Consider the following 20,480-nt stretch of genomic DNA (forward strand, 5'->3'; position numbering starts at 1 on the left):
TCATTTTCAATCAAGATATCACAAATTACTGAAGTTGGTAAAATGGGGTTTACAAGTTTTAAAAAATATTTGTGTCATGAATCTGGATAGGATGACTTTTATCGGCTGTGTTAAAATAAAGATAAACATTTACATAACGACTAGGGCCTTTAAGGGTAATTTCCGGCCTCATCAGGGATTTATAATTCGTTGTTATATTCGTTATATGGATTAAATGAAGTACGCAAATATGAAATTTCAAGTTCAATCGACAACTGGTTTTGGAGATATGGCATTTCAAAGAGAGACATAAACCCGCATTTTCATAATAAAATGCGTGAATATCGTCTATTGTGATATATTTGGTTGAAACTGGCCATTGATAAGAAGGAAATTAACAAAAAAAATATATATATTTGACTTTTTTAAACATTATTATACCAGTGTTCATGCGTAGAAAGGACATTTTTGTCTGTCATATGCGTGGGCTTTCATTTCTGCATACTAACTGTAAAAAACACACCATATTTTGGCTATTTCTGCATAGCAAAACTATCCATTTCTTGGCTTTTCTTCATCAACATCAAACTTTATAAATAGGCGCTTCCTCACTTTGTATTTAAGTGATTATAAGAGACAATTTACTCTGCTGGTAGATAATTCATTCCCGGGGATGACTGTTTGTTTCCGGAAATGTCGGAAAAGGTTTATATGAAATACTATTTAATGGGAATATTATTTGTTGTGTCAAAATGATGTAGCATTCTTATGTTAGGGAAAGGTTTGTAACCACCTTTCCTCTTGCACTGTAATTTGTTTTATGTTTCGGAGCACTTTTTAGATGTGTATTTTCAATATTTCGACTTGAAATACCATTGATGAGTTGTCTTAACCTTACCGATTACCGTACTGTTCAGCAACAGCTTTGGCTTTCTACATCAAAATATTCAATTTTCAAATAGCTGTTTTCTTCTTCGTTTTTTTAATATTTTAAATCAAATTAATACAAATTTGATATCAAATGCATTGATGAAAAACAACGAATTTAAAGCCTAGTTACTGATTCCATTTTATAGATTTATATTATTAAATGAGAAACAAAAAAAATCAGATTTAAAAATGAGCTTTAGTTTACGCGCAGATAGACAACATAAACTGTACACTATTATAAATCATTCGAATTTATCCTACATGAATACGGGTTATAATATATACCGGTTATGCAAGTATACTTATAACACGTATCAACATGAAGTATCTGTGTAGATACGGGTTTTATATTAAACATACATATAAATGGGTAAAAATGACATTAACTGTCCGACTTGCCGTTTATGACGTACGGAGACGGGTTCAATATATATCTGACAATACAGGTTTGTGACTTATCATTTTATAATGGTAAAAATAATACTTAATTATGATGGTCGTCAGATTTGAAATACAACCAATATACACCAGGAAAATGTTCTTGTTCAACTGATATAGGTCTATAGCGAGTCCATGTGAGACCGAGGTTACCGGTACATTATATATCACATCTAGTAAGCTGTTTTTTTCCTAAGTTATGTCTGTTCCATGTATCCGACTTACTTATTTTTCAAAATCTTTGAAATCTATAAATCTAATAAATTCAATTGAAATAGGTTTAAAGAGTTACATCAGCATGAGTGCCATGCCCTCTAGCTTTGCAAAAACGTTTTGGTATATAGTATTAAAAATAAAAAATAAATAGGAGATAAAAGTTTAAGATCAAACATTCCTTTCCCTTATTTCAAAGTATACATTTCCTTATAGTTTATACATGTTTCTTACACTTTCATTCTTACTGGTTTAAGGATGTACACCTCTGAGAAGTCAAACATATCCTGTATCAAACTTTTTTCTGATATGCATTTTTTGAAAAAAGGAGTTAATGGCATAGTAGAAAATGAACCAAAAAATCACATGTCCGTGTGCTCGTTTTTTTGCTATGATTAGTCAAAGATACTTCTTTACCATGATATGTGATTTTAGGTGATTTTTTTGTTTTGACCAATTTATTTGCAGAAAAAAATCATATTTTCCAAATTTATATCAGATAAGTATGAATTTTTTCAGAATTGATACAAATAGTCTTTTCTTTTACATTATAGAAGTAAAATTTCTTAATCTTATTTGTTTTATCTCAGAAAAGCGATTTAAGTTACCCCAATCCTCCTTTTTAATGAAAAATAAATCACCAATCTTTGTAGATTTAACGCTTGATATAAAAAGTTCTGCTTTTAAGCTATTTTTAACATTTAATGAATCATAAGAAAATGTGTTTCTCTTTCTTAAACAGACACAAAATTGGGGGGTCCGTATACTCCTATTTGTCCTATGATTTTTTGTGTTATTTTTCACTTTTTGGGGGGTTAAAAATTGAAGTGCTTCAGTTACACTAAGCATGTAAAAATTACCAATAAATTGTATAATTTTCAACTTTGTTGCAAACTTTTTATCATATTTTACATATTGAAGTTGAAAAGCAAAAAAACCCGAATTGCTATAAGTAAAAATGGCGACACAATGACGGTTTAAGTGAGCAATCAAGTGTCAAAAAGGTGAAATTTTGGTCTTTCGTAATGCGCAAGAAATACACATTTTTTAAAATGGGTGTTTGCTACAAAAAATGATCAAGGCTTTTTAAATATTACAAAAAGCTGTTACATGATATCAAAACGAGACTTGAAGAGTACACCCTTAATGCTTACATGTTCTGAAACAAACAAAACCACATTGCCTTCGTCTGAAATAGCAAACCACGCTATACATTCAGGCATTGAGTTAAGATTTCGATTTATGATCATCTTCACTGATGCACATGAAATGGGTATTTAGGAACGATATTTTCATATTGTATAGACTATACCAAATTTTGCATTTACAGACCTGATATTTTATGGAAAAAAATAAATAAAAAGTAACTTATAAACTAAGGATTGCTATCCTTGAATGTTTGAAACTGACATTTTTTATTTCCTTCTACGAAATCACTTAAAATTGAATCATTTCAGGCTTTATAACGAAGAAAAACAATTAGCAATGTGATTTTGTCTATTTATCGTTCTTTAGTATATCAAACAAATAATGTGTCCAAAATGAGAGTCTGGTTGTTAAAAACTACTCCCAAAGCAGAAAATTGTTTGACTTGATACCATTCTTGCATCGTAAAATCTTTCTGGATCATTTATTATATCAGTGATATGGTGATGTAGACCATAGCGCTCTATTTCCTGAAGTGCGGAATAGTTTCCAACTGATATTATCCCTTTTGATTCAAGCATTTCGAGAAAATCGATAATATTTTTACATTCCTTTAATTCTGTTGGATACAAATAGATACTTAAGAAATTTCGGAAAAGGTCAAATTCATTTGACGATATCGGTATAAAATTATAGATTTCATGATATACCCAACGATGGATTTTTCTCGCCTGAAAGAAAATAGTACTTATATTTAGGAAAAACAAGTAAGAGTCTGTACATATATATGTGTGTGATCTAATTTCTGATAAAGCAATAATTAGTCTGCAGCAAGATTGGACATATAATGAATTGTTGACTATTCTATAATTGTAGCACTTACCCCCTCTTTTGCAATAATACATCGATGGAGGTATATATGAGGGAAACGTTATTAAAATGTAAAGTATTAACAAAACTAAACTAAAATTTAGTTTAATATTCATATTATTGATCAGTTACATGTACTTTTCAGAAAGTGCTTTAACATTAATGAAATAGTTTTAAAGTCTTTATGCTATCTTGATTGCTGTGATGTTTGCCATGTTTCAACCAATCAAATGCCAGACACTCCTGAGAAGCATTTATGGATCTTACTTTCAGTTCAGTATTTTTATACTGTCGTAGATAAATGTGCTAGCACGTAATTTTTCCACTTAAAGATATTGGTTTCTATTTTATTTTGTGTCCAAAAGAAAGACGAAACTTTAAGAGATATGCATCCCTTCGTTACTGTTCCAGATGTTGAATATTATTTAACTTACCCGATACAGATCTCTTCGTTGTGTTGGAGTAGCTTCACCTATTTTTTAAAAGCAAAGTTTATTCACAATATATTCATCTGCAGAAAGTATTTTTTATTAACGAAGATTATAAAAAGTAACCTTTAAGACCCAAGACACGTCTTCTAAAACAGAACGTTTCAGTAGCGGTACTGACAAAAACAGAACTATGATCAAAGATACTGATGCTGCACATCAAATAGGTTTGGATTACTCCCTTTTTGTTCACCACAAAAATGCAGTTTCAAAAGCATTCAGTCATTTTAAACTAAAACAAATGAGATCCACATTTAAATAAAGGAAAAAAGGATGGTCGACTCATCCAGGAAAAGACAAAATTATTGGCGATCAATGCTTCAAGAACATATGGCGATCCAAGCGTTATGTACTTCAAGCATACAATGTAAAATAACACAAAAATAAAAGGATGATAATGTATGCTATGAATAAAAAAAGGTAGAAAAACCAGGCAAAAATATCAATATTTACAAAGAAAAACAGCAAATTGAGGAGGTATCACACAAGAATTGCTCCAGAAATACAAGCGTGTTTTGCACAGTATGTGGCTCTCGTTGTGAAGTCTCTTGGCAATTTTAGGAGAGTATATCCCTCAGCAGTGATCTGAGATAAAATCACGATGCTCTTGGCTATGTGGAAAAATTAACTAAGGTCAAGCATGACGAACGTTAAAGTCAGTACAGGTACAAGCTTGTCAAGTAGACAGCTCTGGTTAATTATTGTATATAGAGAAACTTTCGACTAGTCAAATAATTGCCCTTGACTAGTAAAATCTATTTCCGCCCAGTGTAAATTTGCCCTTCACCTTCAATTAATATATAGGGTAAACTGTGTACTAATATTCACTGGCATGAACAATTTGCCCTTATTGTGGAGGGCCAAAATGGTGAAAATTAAACTGTAGCGAACATTTCCCGGTATACAATAATTCATTGATCAGCACAACGGATGCATCCAGAAAGTCTTGCTCTCTGTAACAGGCTTTGGAGTAAATGCTTATTTCGGCATAATGTGTAAACCATCTACACGGGTAATGCTGGTATGTTATAACCGAGGAATAAAAGACCAACTCAAGTTTTGTTACTGTAGTTAAATATCAAAATAAAATGTATCTAATGAAAATTAACTTACTTTCTTCGACCGACGATTTCTTTGGTACTTGGATTGGGTTAGAAGCTGGATGTTCAGCAGGAATATCTGTAATAATAAGATAAAGATTAAGAAAAGTATTGAAGCTCGATCAATTTTTTTTGTTTGAATTGTGAGTGCAACTCTATTCTCTATTTTGATTATTACATGTACATTTCTGTTATCAATAACTAGTTTAACTTCTCTGAAAACTTACCAACAGCAGATTTGGCATTCATAAAGTAGTAAATGCAAAGTCCAGTCACAGAAACCGACATGATTGAAATACACTTTACAGCACAGGAGGAGTTCTGAAACAATTTATAGTGTATATAACTATTTAAAAAAATGTAAGATTTCAAGCATTTACTATATTAAGATTCATTCATTAAAGATATAATAAAACATAAACTAAAATATTTCTCACTAGAACACTGACAGCCTAGTAAGGTCCCTGTCTTGTGGCAATATATCCCCCATAGTCATCAAGAAGCAATCTGCCCATATAGCTGAGCTTGACGTTTGACATTTGGACTTCCAAAAGAATCGCAAGGAAGCAAAATATACATTTTACATGTACTATGATGGGAGTCTTGTTTCCTTCCCCCTCCATATTTGCTGGGCTAACAGAAATGTAAATACCGGTGCAATACTCATTTGTGAACTTTGATTTGTTTTATTTCACCTTAAATACCTCCTACATCAAGAGCCAGGGTCAAAGTCAGAGATCCACTTTGTCTTTGACCTTTAGACCCAAATAACCTTGACCATTAACCTAGTTACCCTGAACTTTCGTCAGTTGACTGATTCTTTCATTCCGACCAACTTTGCTTCTTGATATCATAACAAAATGTTCATCAGTGAAAAATACAAAACTTGACCTTGACCCTTTGGACCCCGTAACCTGGACCTAAGGTCAGTTGACTCTGTGTTAAGTTGCTTCATAATGTCATAACAAAATGTTCATCAGGAAAAAGGTACAAAAAATTTAACCTTGACCTTTGACCCAATGACCTTGGGTCAGTTGACTCCTTGTTTAATTCTGATCAACTTTGCTTCATCATGTCATAACAAAATGTTTATCAGTGAAAAGATGCAAATTTGACTTTGACCTTCGAATCTAATGACCTTGACCTTTGACATCGACTTTTTACCTCAGTGTGTCCTTTTGTTTGATTCCGAACAACTTCGCTTCATAATGTCATAGCCAAATGTTCACCAGTGAAAAGCTACAAAATTTGACCTTGACCCCTGACCCGATGACCTTGACCTTTGGTCAGTTGACTCCTTGTTTAATTCTGATCAACTTTGCTTCATAATATCATTACAAAATGTTCATCAGTGAAAATATGGAAAATTTGACTTTGACCTTTGAACCTAATGACCTTGACCTTTGACCTTGATTTTTTACCTCAATGTGTATTTTTGTGAATTGAACATCTTGACCATGTTTCATGTACATCGGTCAATAAATACCAAAGTTATCAGCCAGGAACAGAATTTGTGGACGGACAGACAGAAAGAGAGATTACTATAGGGCACCCGTATCTCCGATACGGGGCCCTAACTAGATTGATATTATATACTCCCAAAACGACTGTTTCGTGAATAAAAATAAATCAATATTTACCAGAAATGTATATACAATCACACCATAAATAGCTATTGTCCACATCCTTGTCTTCAATGGATCATCCTTTCAACAAAAAAAGTCAACGGCAAGCTTACAGTTTTTAATTTATTTTAGTATTCCTAAATTATTCCAAAATTCCAAGTATGTCTTCGGTTGTTTACAAATAATGATCGAACAGGTCTTTAATTTCGCAATGAAACTTTTTAAGTGTAACACACGTGCACGTGGCAGCATGCATACATTTTGACTCTTTTTATTTACAGTAATACATGTCAGAAGATGAAATTTACAATGCGAAATATACAAAAGTTATCTTTTGCTCGTTTTACCTTTGGTATTTGTTTGTTTTTGTTTTTGAAGTAAGAGTAATATTTCCAGATGTAATAAATACTTATTTATCATTTAGATAAAGAATAAGTCAGTTAAACATAATTTTTGTGGGCTGCTCGATATGTTGGAAGATAATGGGATACACACCAAATATGATTACATTTCCCCTGTCAGCATGATACTAAACAGTCAAATAAAATAAGTATGATTTATATACACCATTACGAAAGTATAAGCCACGAACACCTGTGGAATTAATGACAGTGTTTTTAAATGCTAATTGTGTCTCTGGAATTAAAGTTTTATGAAGGCCAGTTAACTTCTTAGCGTAGGCAAGAACATAAATATCTTATAAGATCATATCACAGCGGATCATTATAAATATATCTTACATTTACAGCGGGTTTGTCGGCTTTTACATGCTTTCCTCGCTCTGCATCTGAACATGTTGCAGGGTCCTGAATAAGAATAATATTTATAAATTACCAAGCGGAACTGATACAAAAATATTTTGATGAGTCTTAAAAATATTGGTTCATGTCCCATTGGCAGGACAAATACAGGTCAAGTAAATATGATTATTATCGAGCTTTTGATGACGCTGTTTTGTTATTATTTTTTTTTTAGTACAAATCATGATTTGTTTGCTATTTTTGTTATTTTTGTTTAATGTGTTACTGTAATTTATTACTACGATGCGTTTGTCGCTATCCCTCGATTTATTCTATGAATTGAAAATCGAATGATCCATGGCGTTTTCTAGTGTCAGATAAAAAAGATAATATGTGAATCATAAGTATCATATCATTATAAAACATGTAGTTTAGATATTGACATACTTTCGCTTGTGTTTTTGAGTCACTTGCATACGTTTCCTGGTTTCGGGATGATGGTGCTGGAACCTTAATGAGGATATTGATATATGATTATATAAATGTTTAATGCAAACATGCAGAAAACATCTTACAAACACGTTGTATTATTAAAATTTAGTTCCTGAATCAGACTATTAAATTAAATAGAGAAGTCTGGTTGTGAAAATTCTAATGCTAAAACCTTTATTCATAAACTGAAAGCGAAATATGATTAATAACACTTTATATCAATATAGTTTCCTTAATCTAAAATGATAACACTTAGGTGTGAAACTTATAACAGAAATAGTATGATTGTTTTTAATCTTACCAAAGTCCTCCATTGACGTCTTCTATTCTTTCTTTGCTTTTTCACTTTAGTCTTTACTTTAACCAGCTTGCATTCTGTTTGTAATTCCTGGATTTTGGATTAAAAATATTAATTTAATTTTTACTTTATTGTATTAAATTGTTTACAAAAACATTATACTCAGTATAATTTCATCGAAAAAATATGTAAAATTGTATATGTATTTTCGTGTATAACCGTAGCTTGTTAACATACTGGAACAGGGCGTTCGTATACCCTCAACAATTGTATTGCTAATTATTGGGGGATTGTTTACCTAATACTACGAAGCGTCGGTGAAAGATGATGTTTTGATTTGCTTACTGTTTGTATGATTGCTTTCATATATCAGAACTGAATTTAAGATATTCATATACATATAACTCACATTTGATTGTGGTGTTCGATCACTTCCATGTTTGTTCCGTTTGGCGGTTGGGTCTGGGCCATCGTCCTTGAATGAGAACTTTTTTTTTTTAGTGACAGCAAACACATTTTGACGAGGGCTAAATGATCAATATTGATTGCAACACTTAAATCATCTAAAAATAATAAAAGAATTAGAGAGGGTGAATTTTATAGTTCCAACATAGTATCAAAATGTATTCAGACGATCTTTTTTTGAGCTTTAGATATATATTGTAATAACAATGATAAAATAGAATATCGTATAAACGAGCTTCATAATATATACCAAATTTTCTCGAATTCTTTTATTCCTTTTTCGCTCTTCCATTTCTTTAGGAATTTGGCTTTGTGTGAAGATAGTTGTGCCGCTGTTTTCACCTCCATCGATTTTCTCACCAAGCTGGTAGTCTAAGGGTGGTTCCTGTTATACCAAAACAAAAACATTGTTAATCATTCCAAAAAGCAAATGGGGTATATAACATGGTAAGGAGAAAATAACAACAAAGTATGTTTGATTTTTATGTACACAATAAACGTTCGATTGAAATATTTTATAAACTTATACGTTAATGATAATTGCTTAATGTTGTCGCATCTGATCTTCATAAAAAACTACATTTTGGTGACTGTTTATTGATACATATTGTTTTGAGATGATAAAAGTCATTTTGTTATTTTAATGTAAATCAATATATTTTCGGTGAAGAAAGTAAAAGTAGAAATAACATACGTTTTAAAAGCACATCTGTCATATACAGTCTACAACAGTGTGTAGTTATGGAAAAAATCCATCAAACCGTAAGGCAAAGAATTAAGCATTAAATGCTTTCTTTGGAAAGTTATTGTCCTACAATTCTCACTGGTTAACGCGTTATGACTAATTTGTCTGCAATCATGTGAGAATTATAGGACAATAAATTCCCAAAGAAGGCAGTTTAATACTTATATTACCGTTTTTAATTGATTTTTTTCTTATATTTCCAACTTGTTATCGCATTTCAAAGTCAAATTTCGCGCTGTCTGTCAATGGGACCTGTTCTTGTGACGTCACGAGAACACGCGACCGTTCCCGGCAAAAAATTGAAGTTTGTAGAAATAAACATAAAATCATCGATTTAATTTCAATTATTTAATCAATATTTTCGACCGTGAAGATATTCACCTTTTACACAACATAACTACATAGTAATACGCTTAATATAGTGATGTCGGTCAAAACGAAGTCATTTAGTCACGAAGTTACGAACATATCACTACACCAATGGGAATTATGTGAGAAATATGATCTGATATCTTTTTATTTTGTTTGGTAAGGTTCTGTACAATGTAGTGGCAATGCAGAGCAAATGGGAAGATTGATGCATAGGTAATTCTTATGAGGTTAGTAACGAAAACTGTTACCTCATAATTTCCTGATCCATTTTGATGATAATTGTTTGTTTTTCCTGGAACGTCATCTTCGTTTGTTGTTTCGACTGTACATACTTTTGATAATTCTTCATTTGGTTTACAAACGCGTGTCTCCTGTATTATGATAGAGTTTATAATGGTTACTTTCCAATTATATTTTACAAATGGTATTGAAATGTTCTAAATATGTAATAATTAGTTTGTATTCAAATCAGACTCAAAATTTATGTACTTCAAATTAACATTAGTATTTGATCGACATTTGGAAGATCATGACACGAAGTCCGTAAAATGAATATTCAACTTTTATCCCGGATTCAAAAACTTCCTTTTTACCTCAGAGATAAGCTCCTGATGGTGATCGTTCTGTGACAATGAAGAACTGTATTCAGGGGTGGCTTCATTTAGGTCCATTGGCTCAACTTGTACCTGACATAAATTGTATATAAGTCATGAACATATCGTTATAACATAATACAGTATACTTATGACGACAGCTATTATCTGCAAAGCATATCATACATTTCATAACTTAATAAACTATGTTTAAAGAGCATTACCAGACTAGGGTTTAATAATATTCTTATCAATTTCTACAAAGTATGACTCCTTGATACTACCAAATGCTGTTTATTTTACTTACCAATGAAATGTACGGGATTCGCATTGCAAACATGAAATTATGTCTATTATTAATACGTGGTTCCTTCTTCATATTTCTAATATCTATGTTACATGACAAGATGATTGACTTTAATGATGGACTGTAAGTCCCCGAGGAACACAGTTTTAAGCATTCGAAAATAATAATTAAAGGATGCACAGAGTTTGAAATGAAGTCCAAATACAAAGTACACAATGACCAAAGTATTATGTCCAGATAATGCTGGTACTAACCTCACTGATTCTTAAGACAGGTTTCTTGCAATGCTCTGACTCTGGGGAAGAGATTTGATGGGCATATCCTATATCATCTTCTTCCTTGTCCAATGTTCCCTCTGTGGCCTGAAAATAAGATGATTTATTACAATTACGAAAAAAAGTATTAAAACATATACTAACATTTATTTGTACTCGTTAAAATATTTATAAATGAAAATAACTGAAACAAACATCGATGTCGTACTGAGGTGAATATCTAATTTATAAATTAACTTAAATCAATTCATTTTTTAAAGTATGATCTATTAAGTGATCTAATGCACGTCAATTACAAATGACTAACAAATACACATGTTCCTATATAGACATTAATAATCACCTGATTTTCACTATTGGGGCCTTTATTAAGTTCTTCTAGTACTTCCATGGCTTCAGGTATCTGAAAAGAACATGTTAGTTAAAAATCTATTAATTGTTTTAGCAACACAAAAAGAATCGCCACTTTACAATGAGAGAAGTATTTTTTTTCCAAGAATAATTCCAACTGGTAGTTAAAGAACTTTCTTAAACCAACAAACTAATAATGTTTACATTTCGATACACACCAACGTAGGATACATGTTTGTCTCTTTGCGAAATGAAGCATTCCTAGTATAAGAACAATGAGAACAAGATACCTGACGGGACTGTTAAAGGATGGTATTGAAAATATAACAGTGCACACAAACTTACACTACAGATTGATTAGTTATGCTTTGCATCATATGAATCTTTGTTGAAATATTTCAGTATAATCAACTTAAATAGATAAATGTCATTTTTTTGGACAAACTTGATATCATTTGTCCTGGCAAGTAACATGCCTAATTCCACACGAGTGTATAAAAAATATTTTTAACATATTGCGCTCCTGTGACCAAGAGAGTGAACAGAAAATAATAAAAGAAGCAATATAAATCAAACCGTAATTTGAACTAAAAATCTATTAACATGGGGCAAATATACGAACAAAGAAATCAATTACAATTCGATTTAAAATAAAAGTACAAGGTAAATAAGAGTACGTGATCCAAACTGCTAAGCGTTTCTTGTTCCATCGACGACACCCGACTGGTAAATCTAAGACCAATCTTAGTACAGTTATATTCTCAAAAGAGAAAACAGGTTAGTTGCAAAAATAAACCACTTATAGGCATGATTAAAATCCATATATTCTTTTCCGAGAAAGCATTTTTAAAGTATACAAAAACATAATTGACTCCTTTGATGTTAAAACAAATCAATATGATAAGCAAGTGATATGCTCAAAATGATTACCCTTAGCGCTTAAGGTATTTTAAAAAGAATTTCACGTTTTTAATCACGCTCTTGAAATGGTTATTCATTTGAACAAACATAGTAGCCCTCTTCCCTTGCAACAAGCAAAATATTAATGAGCTTTATGGACCGTCAGGAGTAGTCACTACAGGGACAGTTGAGGCCGGACGTTCGGTCGCAGCGCAATGGTAGTTGAGTCAATTTAAAAAAAAAAATATATCACCTGATGCTCCGTAACTGTCTCATTGTCAGACCACTCATTGTCTTCGTTTAGTTCAGTGCCTTCCGGTATCTAGAAAAAATAAACCTTATATGCAAATAAGCTTATCGTTACATTGAAACAGATGGATGCATATTGTATTTAATCATTGTGGTTTTGCTTCAAAATGCCCTGGCTTTTACCAAATAAGTAGATAATCGTCCAAAACTAATATACAAATCAAGATGTTGTTGCAAAACATTTAACTAAGTTGGAAATATGAAGAGAGAGCCAAATAAGAGGTCAAAGTGTCAAATGTATACATTAGCCGGAAATACGTTCCTTTTTCAACATGGCATGTTTTCTTACAGCACAGTCAGAATCAATAGTGACATCTTCTCTGAGGATTTGTCTAGATACAGTGTGTTCTGTCCAATTTTCTGTCGTTGCAGAGTTGATGGCAGTTTCAAACATCTAAAAAGGAAGATTGGCAATAATTATGCAAACGGAAAAATTAAAATACTACTTTATGTATTAGTTTGAATGTCCAAGACTTTAATCTTATCATTGATAAAAAAAAGTATGTTTTATATGATGATACGTTAACAATAAAAAGCAAACATACCTGTAGTTTTTCTTTATTGTATTCCTGTGTATTCTGAGAAATATCTGTCACGTCAGGACTGCAATACTGTTCATGTGTAAGAGCAAAGAATGATTATAGATATATTCATTTATATCTATGTAAGTTTTCAATGCTTATAGCACGTCATTAAACATAATAATAACATCGCTTTTGTTTTATTTTCAAATACTCAAAAGTTAGTTTTTTCCAACACGCCAACATGAACATAACAAATCCTATGAAGCATGCTAGTTTAATACCTACACTATATATTTATTAGATTTTAATCTCGTAAAAAAAGTAAGAATTTATAAAAACGCAGCGTTTAGTTAGAATAAGTGTATGTTTCGTGGCTACAACAGCCTTCTTTATAGGAGCCACAGTGGTATCCAAAGTAACAACTATGACGTTATAATAATGTTAACATAAACACATTTGTCAAAAAAAACCAAAACATTTCGTGCTAATTTATCATAAAGGGTGGCAAAGTGTGGAACTAACCGTTGTTTTGATTTTGATACTTGAAAATTATATTGATTATGAAATACTTCTTGTAATGTGGAATCGTTTATGAAAATCGCAATTCGGTACAATATTATAATCCGAGATTTCCGATGTTACGCTAGTGTGATGGGAGTGAGTTCCGGGAGTAATCTCCCTCGTCCTGCTTGTATTGTAACTGTTTAGTTTTATTTGATTGGATTTAGTTTATGCTCTTCTTCTTATGGGTTGCTAAACAAGGACCAGGAAGTTAAACTATGTTGTCACACTGCTTGGTTAATGGTATACCATTGATAATATCAAAATGTAAGGTTAACTAGAAATTATTAGCAAGAAAACATTTAAACTAACCGGAGCAATCTTATTCCTTCTGTTTCCTCTTCGTTGAGACTTTTCCTTTGTCTGCATATTTACATCTTTTCGCAACCGCCATCCTTGTATAGAAAATAAAACATTTCGATGAAAGAATCTTAAAGCAATGGCAGTGCTTATGTTGACTTATAAATATATGATTTGAACTATTACACTAGAGGCGTAACAGTTTAGAAAAAAAATGGAAAAAATACGTACCAATGCTCTTCGAATAAAAGCGCTTGATCAATTTCGCAGTCTCATGTCTTATACTTTCCTTTTTTGGATTGCTGAAAGGAAAATAATACAATTTAAATTAGAATGCATATAAGTTAATTCCAGTTGTTTATTTATTCAATTTGTGTCTGTCTCTTTGTGTTTAACAAAACAAGTGTACGTCTTAAGAATGTATCTTACTGATTTGTATTATCTTCAAACAAAGGTTCATTTTAATACATAAGGAAACAAAACCTATTTGTATATAGTTAAAATCAAACTTTATATAAATCATCATAAAACAGGCAAATATTTTGTTCATAAGAAAGTATTAGGTTTTAACCGAGGGTCTACGCTTCGTGATTCTACACATCTCAAAGTATATTTATACGTTCCCAAAGTAATGAAAAAATATACATGGAAACAACATAGAATAACGTTGGCAATACCTTTTCGACATTGTCCCTGGAAAACAGTGTTCGTTTAACCCACAGTTTTAGCAATACTACACAGGTTTTAAGGTAGTGATTATTCCAGATAAGATAAGCATTCAAAATGCTACATATTGTATGTCGCATTTAACTCAATATGACACAAAGTTCCTTCCAACACTGTTTAAAGACCATTTAGAAAATAAAACTTTTGGATATTTTTCTCAATAAAACGGATGTTATAACACATTAGAAAGCCGTTGATTTTTTAAGACACACAAACTAAATCTAAAATATAAGAACATATATTTCAGATTGTTTGTTGTATTCTGTATAACAGTTTACATGATGGAACTTTTTCGTTTTACAATCTGAAAATGAGAACAATTTTTTCCTGAAAGTTTATCTGAATATGCAATTGAAATAAAAATATTTTACAATAGTGTGTTATTTGGTTGATTAATAGCAATTAACAAAAACATTCATTTTAATTTTCTTTTGCAGAAGTATGTTAAACTATGTAAAAGGTAAACAAAAAGTAAATGTATATGAATTTTACTCACCTTTCATACATGATCCTGACTGTTCTAGCAAAACTTTGACACCGAGTGGTTTTACGTCCGCTTCACTACCGAGTAGTTCAGTTATCCAACAGGCGATATATGTTCGTTGATCCAGTTTATATATTGAGTGTGAAATGCAAAGAGCATGCGCAAATGATTAAAACATTGAGCTGTTGGTTCTGTACGGGGTTAAGCAGGCTTCCACGTTAGCCAGATATAATGATATGCTAGTTGGTTAGATAATATTCTTTAAATAGATTTCGTAGAACTACAGGACCAACAAAAATAGAACCAAGGCAATACAATTGCTCACTTACAAATAAGGCATGCTTAAACATTGCATTAAATGAATATTATTGTATCTATGTGCGCGGTTCCATGACCTGGAAAATAATTTTCACAAAACCGAGGCCCGTTGTGCTTTTGATATTATTGATTAAACCCGTGGTTTAGACGGTAATAATAATAGCATGCATGAATCATGTAGTGTTGCTTATTTTCCCCCTTAAACTCTAGTTGCAACAACCGATGCCGTTGAGTAGGCACTAAAAAACGAACATTTATATTTACATGTATTACTTGCTTCACGGTATACGGAAGACCAAACTTCAAACTACATGCGAGCGTTTACGTGTCTCTACACACCATTTCTGCTATACGGCTTCATTTTGAACATTTTTTCCACCTATTTTACTGTTTGGTCAAATTGAAGCATAAACAAGAAAGTAAATAAACAAGGCATTATCTTTTTTCGGGTACATCCGTGAAATAGAAAATGTATCACAATGTCCATTCACCGGTATCTTAATGAGATATGCTTCATTTGCAGAGCACTAATAAAAAAGTGATGAAAAGTTGTTTCGCTCTGCAATAGTCTGTGAAATGATATCTTTATCTATTATTCGATAAAATCGTTTTTTAATTAAAAATACTCAATCAAATATTACAACTTTAGTTTCTAACAGTTGAAATTAGCAACCTTCCCTCATAGCTTTAAATTGCTCAACAGTGGTAATGGTAATGCGTTGGCTAGCGAATATAAAGCTGTCTCTGCTCTGTTCGTGCCGTGACATTCATCGAGAATACAGATATAGAAATGAGGTAGTTAGAAGTGTTTACCTGGTCTAACATTACGTCGGCTCCGCCTATTAAGATACGAAGTAAAAACAAGACATAGTATGCAAGGGTCAAGTATTTATCTAAGGGGCAATGCATACACATTGAGAGCTAAGCAAACTTGTCCGATGTCATTCATGTAATGCGCGACATCAGACAAGGCAAATTCTACCTTTTTCGCTGTTAAATCTAAAATCTATTGTAATTATACACGCTGCCAGTAATTTTTTTCTAAAATATCAAACAGGTATTTTGTAAAGGTGAACAGTGATTACTATTTGATGATAATATATGAAAATTTCCATCCAGTTATGTCAATAATTATTTAATGACTAAATGAAAATTTACATTGCGTTATATCAATATATTGTTGATAATTGTCGATGTTTCGACATGTGACAGGTAGGTCTATGAATGGTAACCATACAAATAGACTTCAAAGTTACTTCAAAACTAAAACGCTAACTACACACCATACATTTCATAATAAGGGCGCCGGATGTTGATACAAGACTTCTTTATCAGGGATGGTTAACACATATTTCGAAAAAAAATGATGTACCAAGTAACAATTTTGATTAAATGATATTTTGGTCATTTCGGTTCTACCAAGCACTATGTTGATTTTAAAATTATGGTTATAAGGGTGAAAACCAATAATCTTGTGCTTTTATTGGTTTGAACCTACATCAGAATGGAATAGCCATGTTAAAACCAATTTAAGTGCTGTTATGTATCTTCATCCGTTTAATGTATAATTTCCCGAAAATGCTGAAAATTAAGGGGGAAAAAAAGAGTTCCACTGGACGTTTATGGCCATCTAAACTCAAAGAACGGACACACGTTTGATAGGTGCCATATTTAATCAGATTGAAAAGGTACAATATCATATGTGCTCCGCTTTTCATAGAACAAATGTATTGTTTTGTATAAGTTGTGTCTAGCTGCGTGAATTCTAATTGTTGGTGTTTATATAACAATCGAAAGTTCGATGAATACAATCAATGATTGTAATGATAGGTTCCAGGTTCTAATAATCCTTTTTTCACAACAAGAAGTACATTAATTTTTAAGTGCAAAAGACACCCTAGATGCCAGCATAAAGGTCACTGTGAAAATAAACGACCCTAATAAGATATTTATGCTATAATAATTTATCATACGTATATCTATTCATGGTTGTTTGGGCTTACGCATTATTAAACATTTACTTTATACACAACCAATATACGTTTTAAACCAGTAACCTAACCGATACGCTCTCTATCGATAGGCAAAACGTCTCGGGTCGTCACAACTGGTGTACAGGTAAACATTACATATCACACACTTAGTCATAGCTTAACGAATGAGTTACTCGGTTTTGAAACGTTTCGACAAACGTATAAAGTGAATAAAGTATTTATCAGTATTTCCAAACTGATCAATCTTATAAAAGATGTGGTATCAAGCATGTTTCTGGGAGAGCATGTGTGACGTATGACGACGGATGAAATAGATCACTTAGGAGGAAATCTCATTAAGCAATAATTCAGAATTATTTGTGTGGTTTCAATGCGTACACTATATTGTGGGTTGTTTCTTCATTAATCAATCAAATATCACTCATAATGTTTTAAAGTTTCATGGAAATAAGATTCACGAGAGGTTAAGTTGTATTAAGCATAAATCCTTGTATGGGTTAGTAGTGCGTACTATTGACATCGGAGCAGTGGTATGACCTTGGTTATTTTTAAAAATTGGGTAGGTGTACAGAGTGTAGGCTATTTAAGGTATAAATATATATATAACCATGTAATCTATACTATCTATAGATGACACCAATATCCTGAAAACTTTCGTTTTTAAGTGTTTGATAATACTTGAATATTTATCAGTTATAAAATCGATGATAAACGTTAAGTACTAGAGATCCTGCCAGACAGATAATACAACCAGAGAGATTGTCCGATGTCAATATAAATTATATATATGGAGGCCCCTGGTAGGACACACCTTCTCCTCGAGATTATATTGTAGTACGCTGCGATTTTGTTAGTCGGTCAAAGATAATGTTTTTCAGTGAAACAGCAAACACATCGCAAGTAGGACCCAGGGCTTCAAAACATGACCATGCTCTATTTTTATGCGTTATTCGAATTATAATGGCGACTGGTTTACTGTGTATTGTGATTATCTAAGTTTCTAGTAATTCTTTCTGCTACATATCATACTATGGCACTAGATTTTATTGACTTTCTATATGTCAATAGGATTGAATATCAGGCTAGGCCTATTAAGTCCTTTCCAAACTAACTGCTTTTTCAATTATCGTCAGTTGGTAAGATAGTTAAACATAAAATTGTCTTTCTTAATTTGACGAAAGCTCCCCACTGGTCACAATAAACGACATAAAGAACAATATCTGTATGAAGATGCAACTATTGTGTATGCCAAATTACAAAATTATTTCAAAAGCTTGTTGTGTGATTTGCTCTCACATTCAGGTAGAACTCGCATCAAAACGAGCACTAGGGAACAGCGGCTCATTATCGACCCAATACCAGCGTTTTGATATGTTACACAAATATTGCCTTCACCGACTTTAAGCGACGGCGAGCGGACTCTTGGACTTGATTGCATACAACATTTGTGGGTTTTACGAAAGTCGATAAATAAACAACTGTATATTACAACTTATGTTTGTAACAGTTGAAAGTAGCAAACTTTCTCTCATCGTTTTTACATTACTCAAAATTAGTAATGGTAGTGTGTCGTCATTTAATGTGGTTACAATTCTATAATCTACACATGTCTGAACTTGTGGCGCTTGACAATTTTTACCTGTTCTGATATAACGTCAGCTCTACCTATTAAGATAAGTAGCAAAAGCAAGACATAGTATGCAAGAGTCGAGTATTTATTAAAGGGGTCATGTATACGAATTGAGAGCTAGGCAAGCTTGTCCGATGTTATGCATGTAAGGTATATTTTACATTTGTTTTAGTTCAATCTAAAATTTGTTTTACATGATGTATCAAACAGGTATTGTGTATACAGTGATTACTGTTTTATGATTGCTATATACAAATTTACATTGCGGAAACAGGACACACTTTCCGTGTTAATTTTGTTGTTAACTCCGTGTGAGGAGGGTTTGTACGAGTGTAAAAAGTGAGGTAAAAAAAGAAGAAATAACAGTAAATGAGTGTGAAAAAGTGGGAGAGAAAAAATGAACAAGTGTTGAATTGTGAAGAGAGAAAATTGAACGTGTTTCACGTATTGTGGGTTGTAGCTGGGGCAGCCCATCTCCAGACAACCCACGAATGATGTATGCATGCCTGGGTTATTAAATGTATATATACAAAAAAAAAAAAAAAATCCATTGCGCAATATCAAATTTTCTTGAATAACTAAATGAAAATATCCATTGCACTTTTTATGATTGTCTATGTTTTGACATGCGACAGATATGTCAATGATTGGAAACCATACAAATATATACTAAAATTACTTCAAAACTAAGATACTAACAACACACCGTACATTTCATAATAAGGGCACCGGAGGTGGATACATGATAACTTTATCTGGACTCAATATTTCCCTCAAACATAAATCACAAAGAAAAGTTAAAACTATATTTCTAACGTAACAAATAAAGGAGCAAGTAGCAATTTTGATTTAATGATTTTGGCAATTTCGGTTCTATCCAGCACTACCACTGGCTTAACATCATTAAACGAGATATCACTCTTAAATTGAAAAAGTTTAATGGACATCAAATTCACGCTAAATTAAGTTTAATATCCTCATATGGGTAGATAGTGCGCACTATTAATATCCAAACAGTGGTATGACCTTGGGAAACGTTTAAAATAGGTGGGATGTACAGAGTATAGATCATTAAAGGTATAAATATAACCATGCAATAAATACTGTTTATAGATGATGTCATCATTTTACCATTTTACTGAAAAAATCCGTTTTTAAGTGTTTGGTGATAAGTTAGTACTTATAAGTTATAAAATCGATGATACATGTTAAGTAAGAGTGACCCTGACAGCCATATAATACTACCAGAGTTTGTCCGATGTCAATATACATATGGCAGCCCCTTGGTAGGACACAACTCCTCCTCG

The 20,480-nt window shown here is 32.1% G+C and overlaps 1 protein-coding gene across 1 annotated transcript in view; it reads right to left on the reverse strand.

The window, feature by feature from the left end:
• The window catches only part of LOC110465419, a 99,439-nt gene extending 85,333 nt beyond the window's left edge, over window positions 1–14,106 (reverse strand). The window contains exons 1-17 of the mRNA XM_021521211.1: window positions 14,034–14,106; window positions 13,182–13,247; window positions 12,926–13,030; window positions 12,581–12,649; window positions 11,420–11,479; window positions 11,056–11,163; window positions 10,495–10,587; window positions 10,150–10,272; window positions 9,035–9,169; window positions 8,729–8,794; window positions 8,323–8,409; window positions 7,977–8,039; window positions 7,530–7,595; window positions 6,805–6,870; window positions 5,392–5,485; window positions 5,178–5,243; window positions 4,011–4,048 (exon numbers count right to left, since the gene is read on the reverse strand). Coding sequence (XP_021376886.1) covers window positions 4,011–4,048; window positions 5,178–5,243; window positions 5,392–5,485; window positions 6,805–6,870; window positions 7,530–7,595; window positions 7,977–8,039; window positions 8,323–8,409; window positions 8,729–8,794; window positions 9,035–9,169; window positions 10,150–10,272; window positions 10,495–10,587; window positions 11,056–11,163; window positions 11,420–11,479; window positions 12,581–12,649; window positions 12,926–13,030; window positions 13,182–13,247; window positions 14,034–14,090 — 1,362 coding nt within the window. The 5' untranslated portion in view covers window positions 14,091–14,106. The remainder of the gene's footprint in view (window positions 1–4,010; window positions 4,049–5,177; window positions 5,244–5,391; window positions 5,486–6,804; window positions 6,871–7,529; window positions 7,596–7,976; window positions 8,040–8,322; window positions 8,410–8,728; window positions 8,795–9,034; window positions 9,170–10,149; window positions 10,273–10,494; window positions 10,588–11,055; window positions 11,164–11,419; window positions 11,480–12,580; window positions 12,650–12,925; window positions 13,031–13,181; window positions 13,248–14,033) is intronic.
• Between the last annotated feature and the right edge of the window lie 6,374 nt (window positions 14,107–20,480).

Source organism: Mizuhopecten yessoensis, unplaced genomic scaffold (assembly GCF_002113885.1).
Source record: "Mizuhopecten yessoensis strain PY_sf001 unplaced genomic scaffold, ASM211388v2 scaffold11075, whole genome shotgun sequence".
In the NCBI taxonomy this organism is placed as follows: domain Eukaryota; kingdom Metazoa; phylum Mollusca; class Bivalvia; order Pectinida; family Pectinidae; genus Mizuhopecten; species Mizuhopecten yessoensis.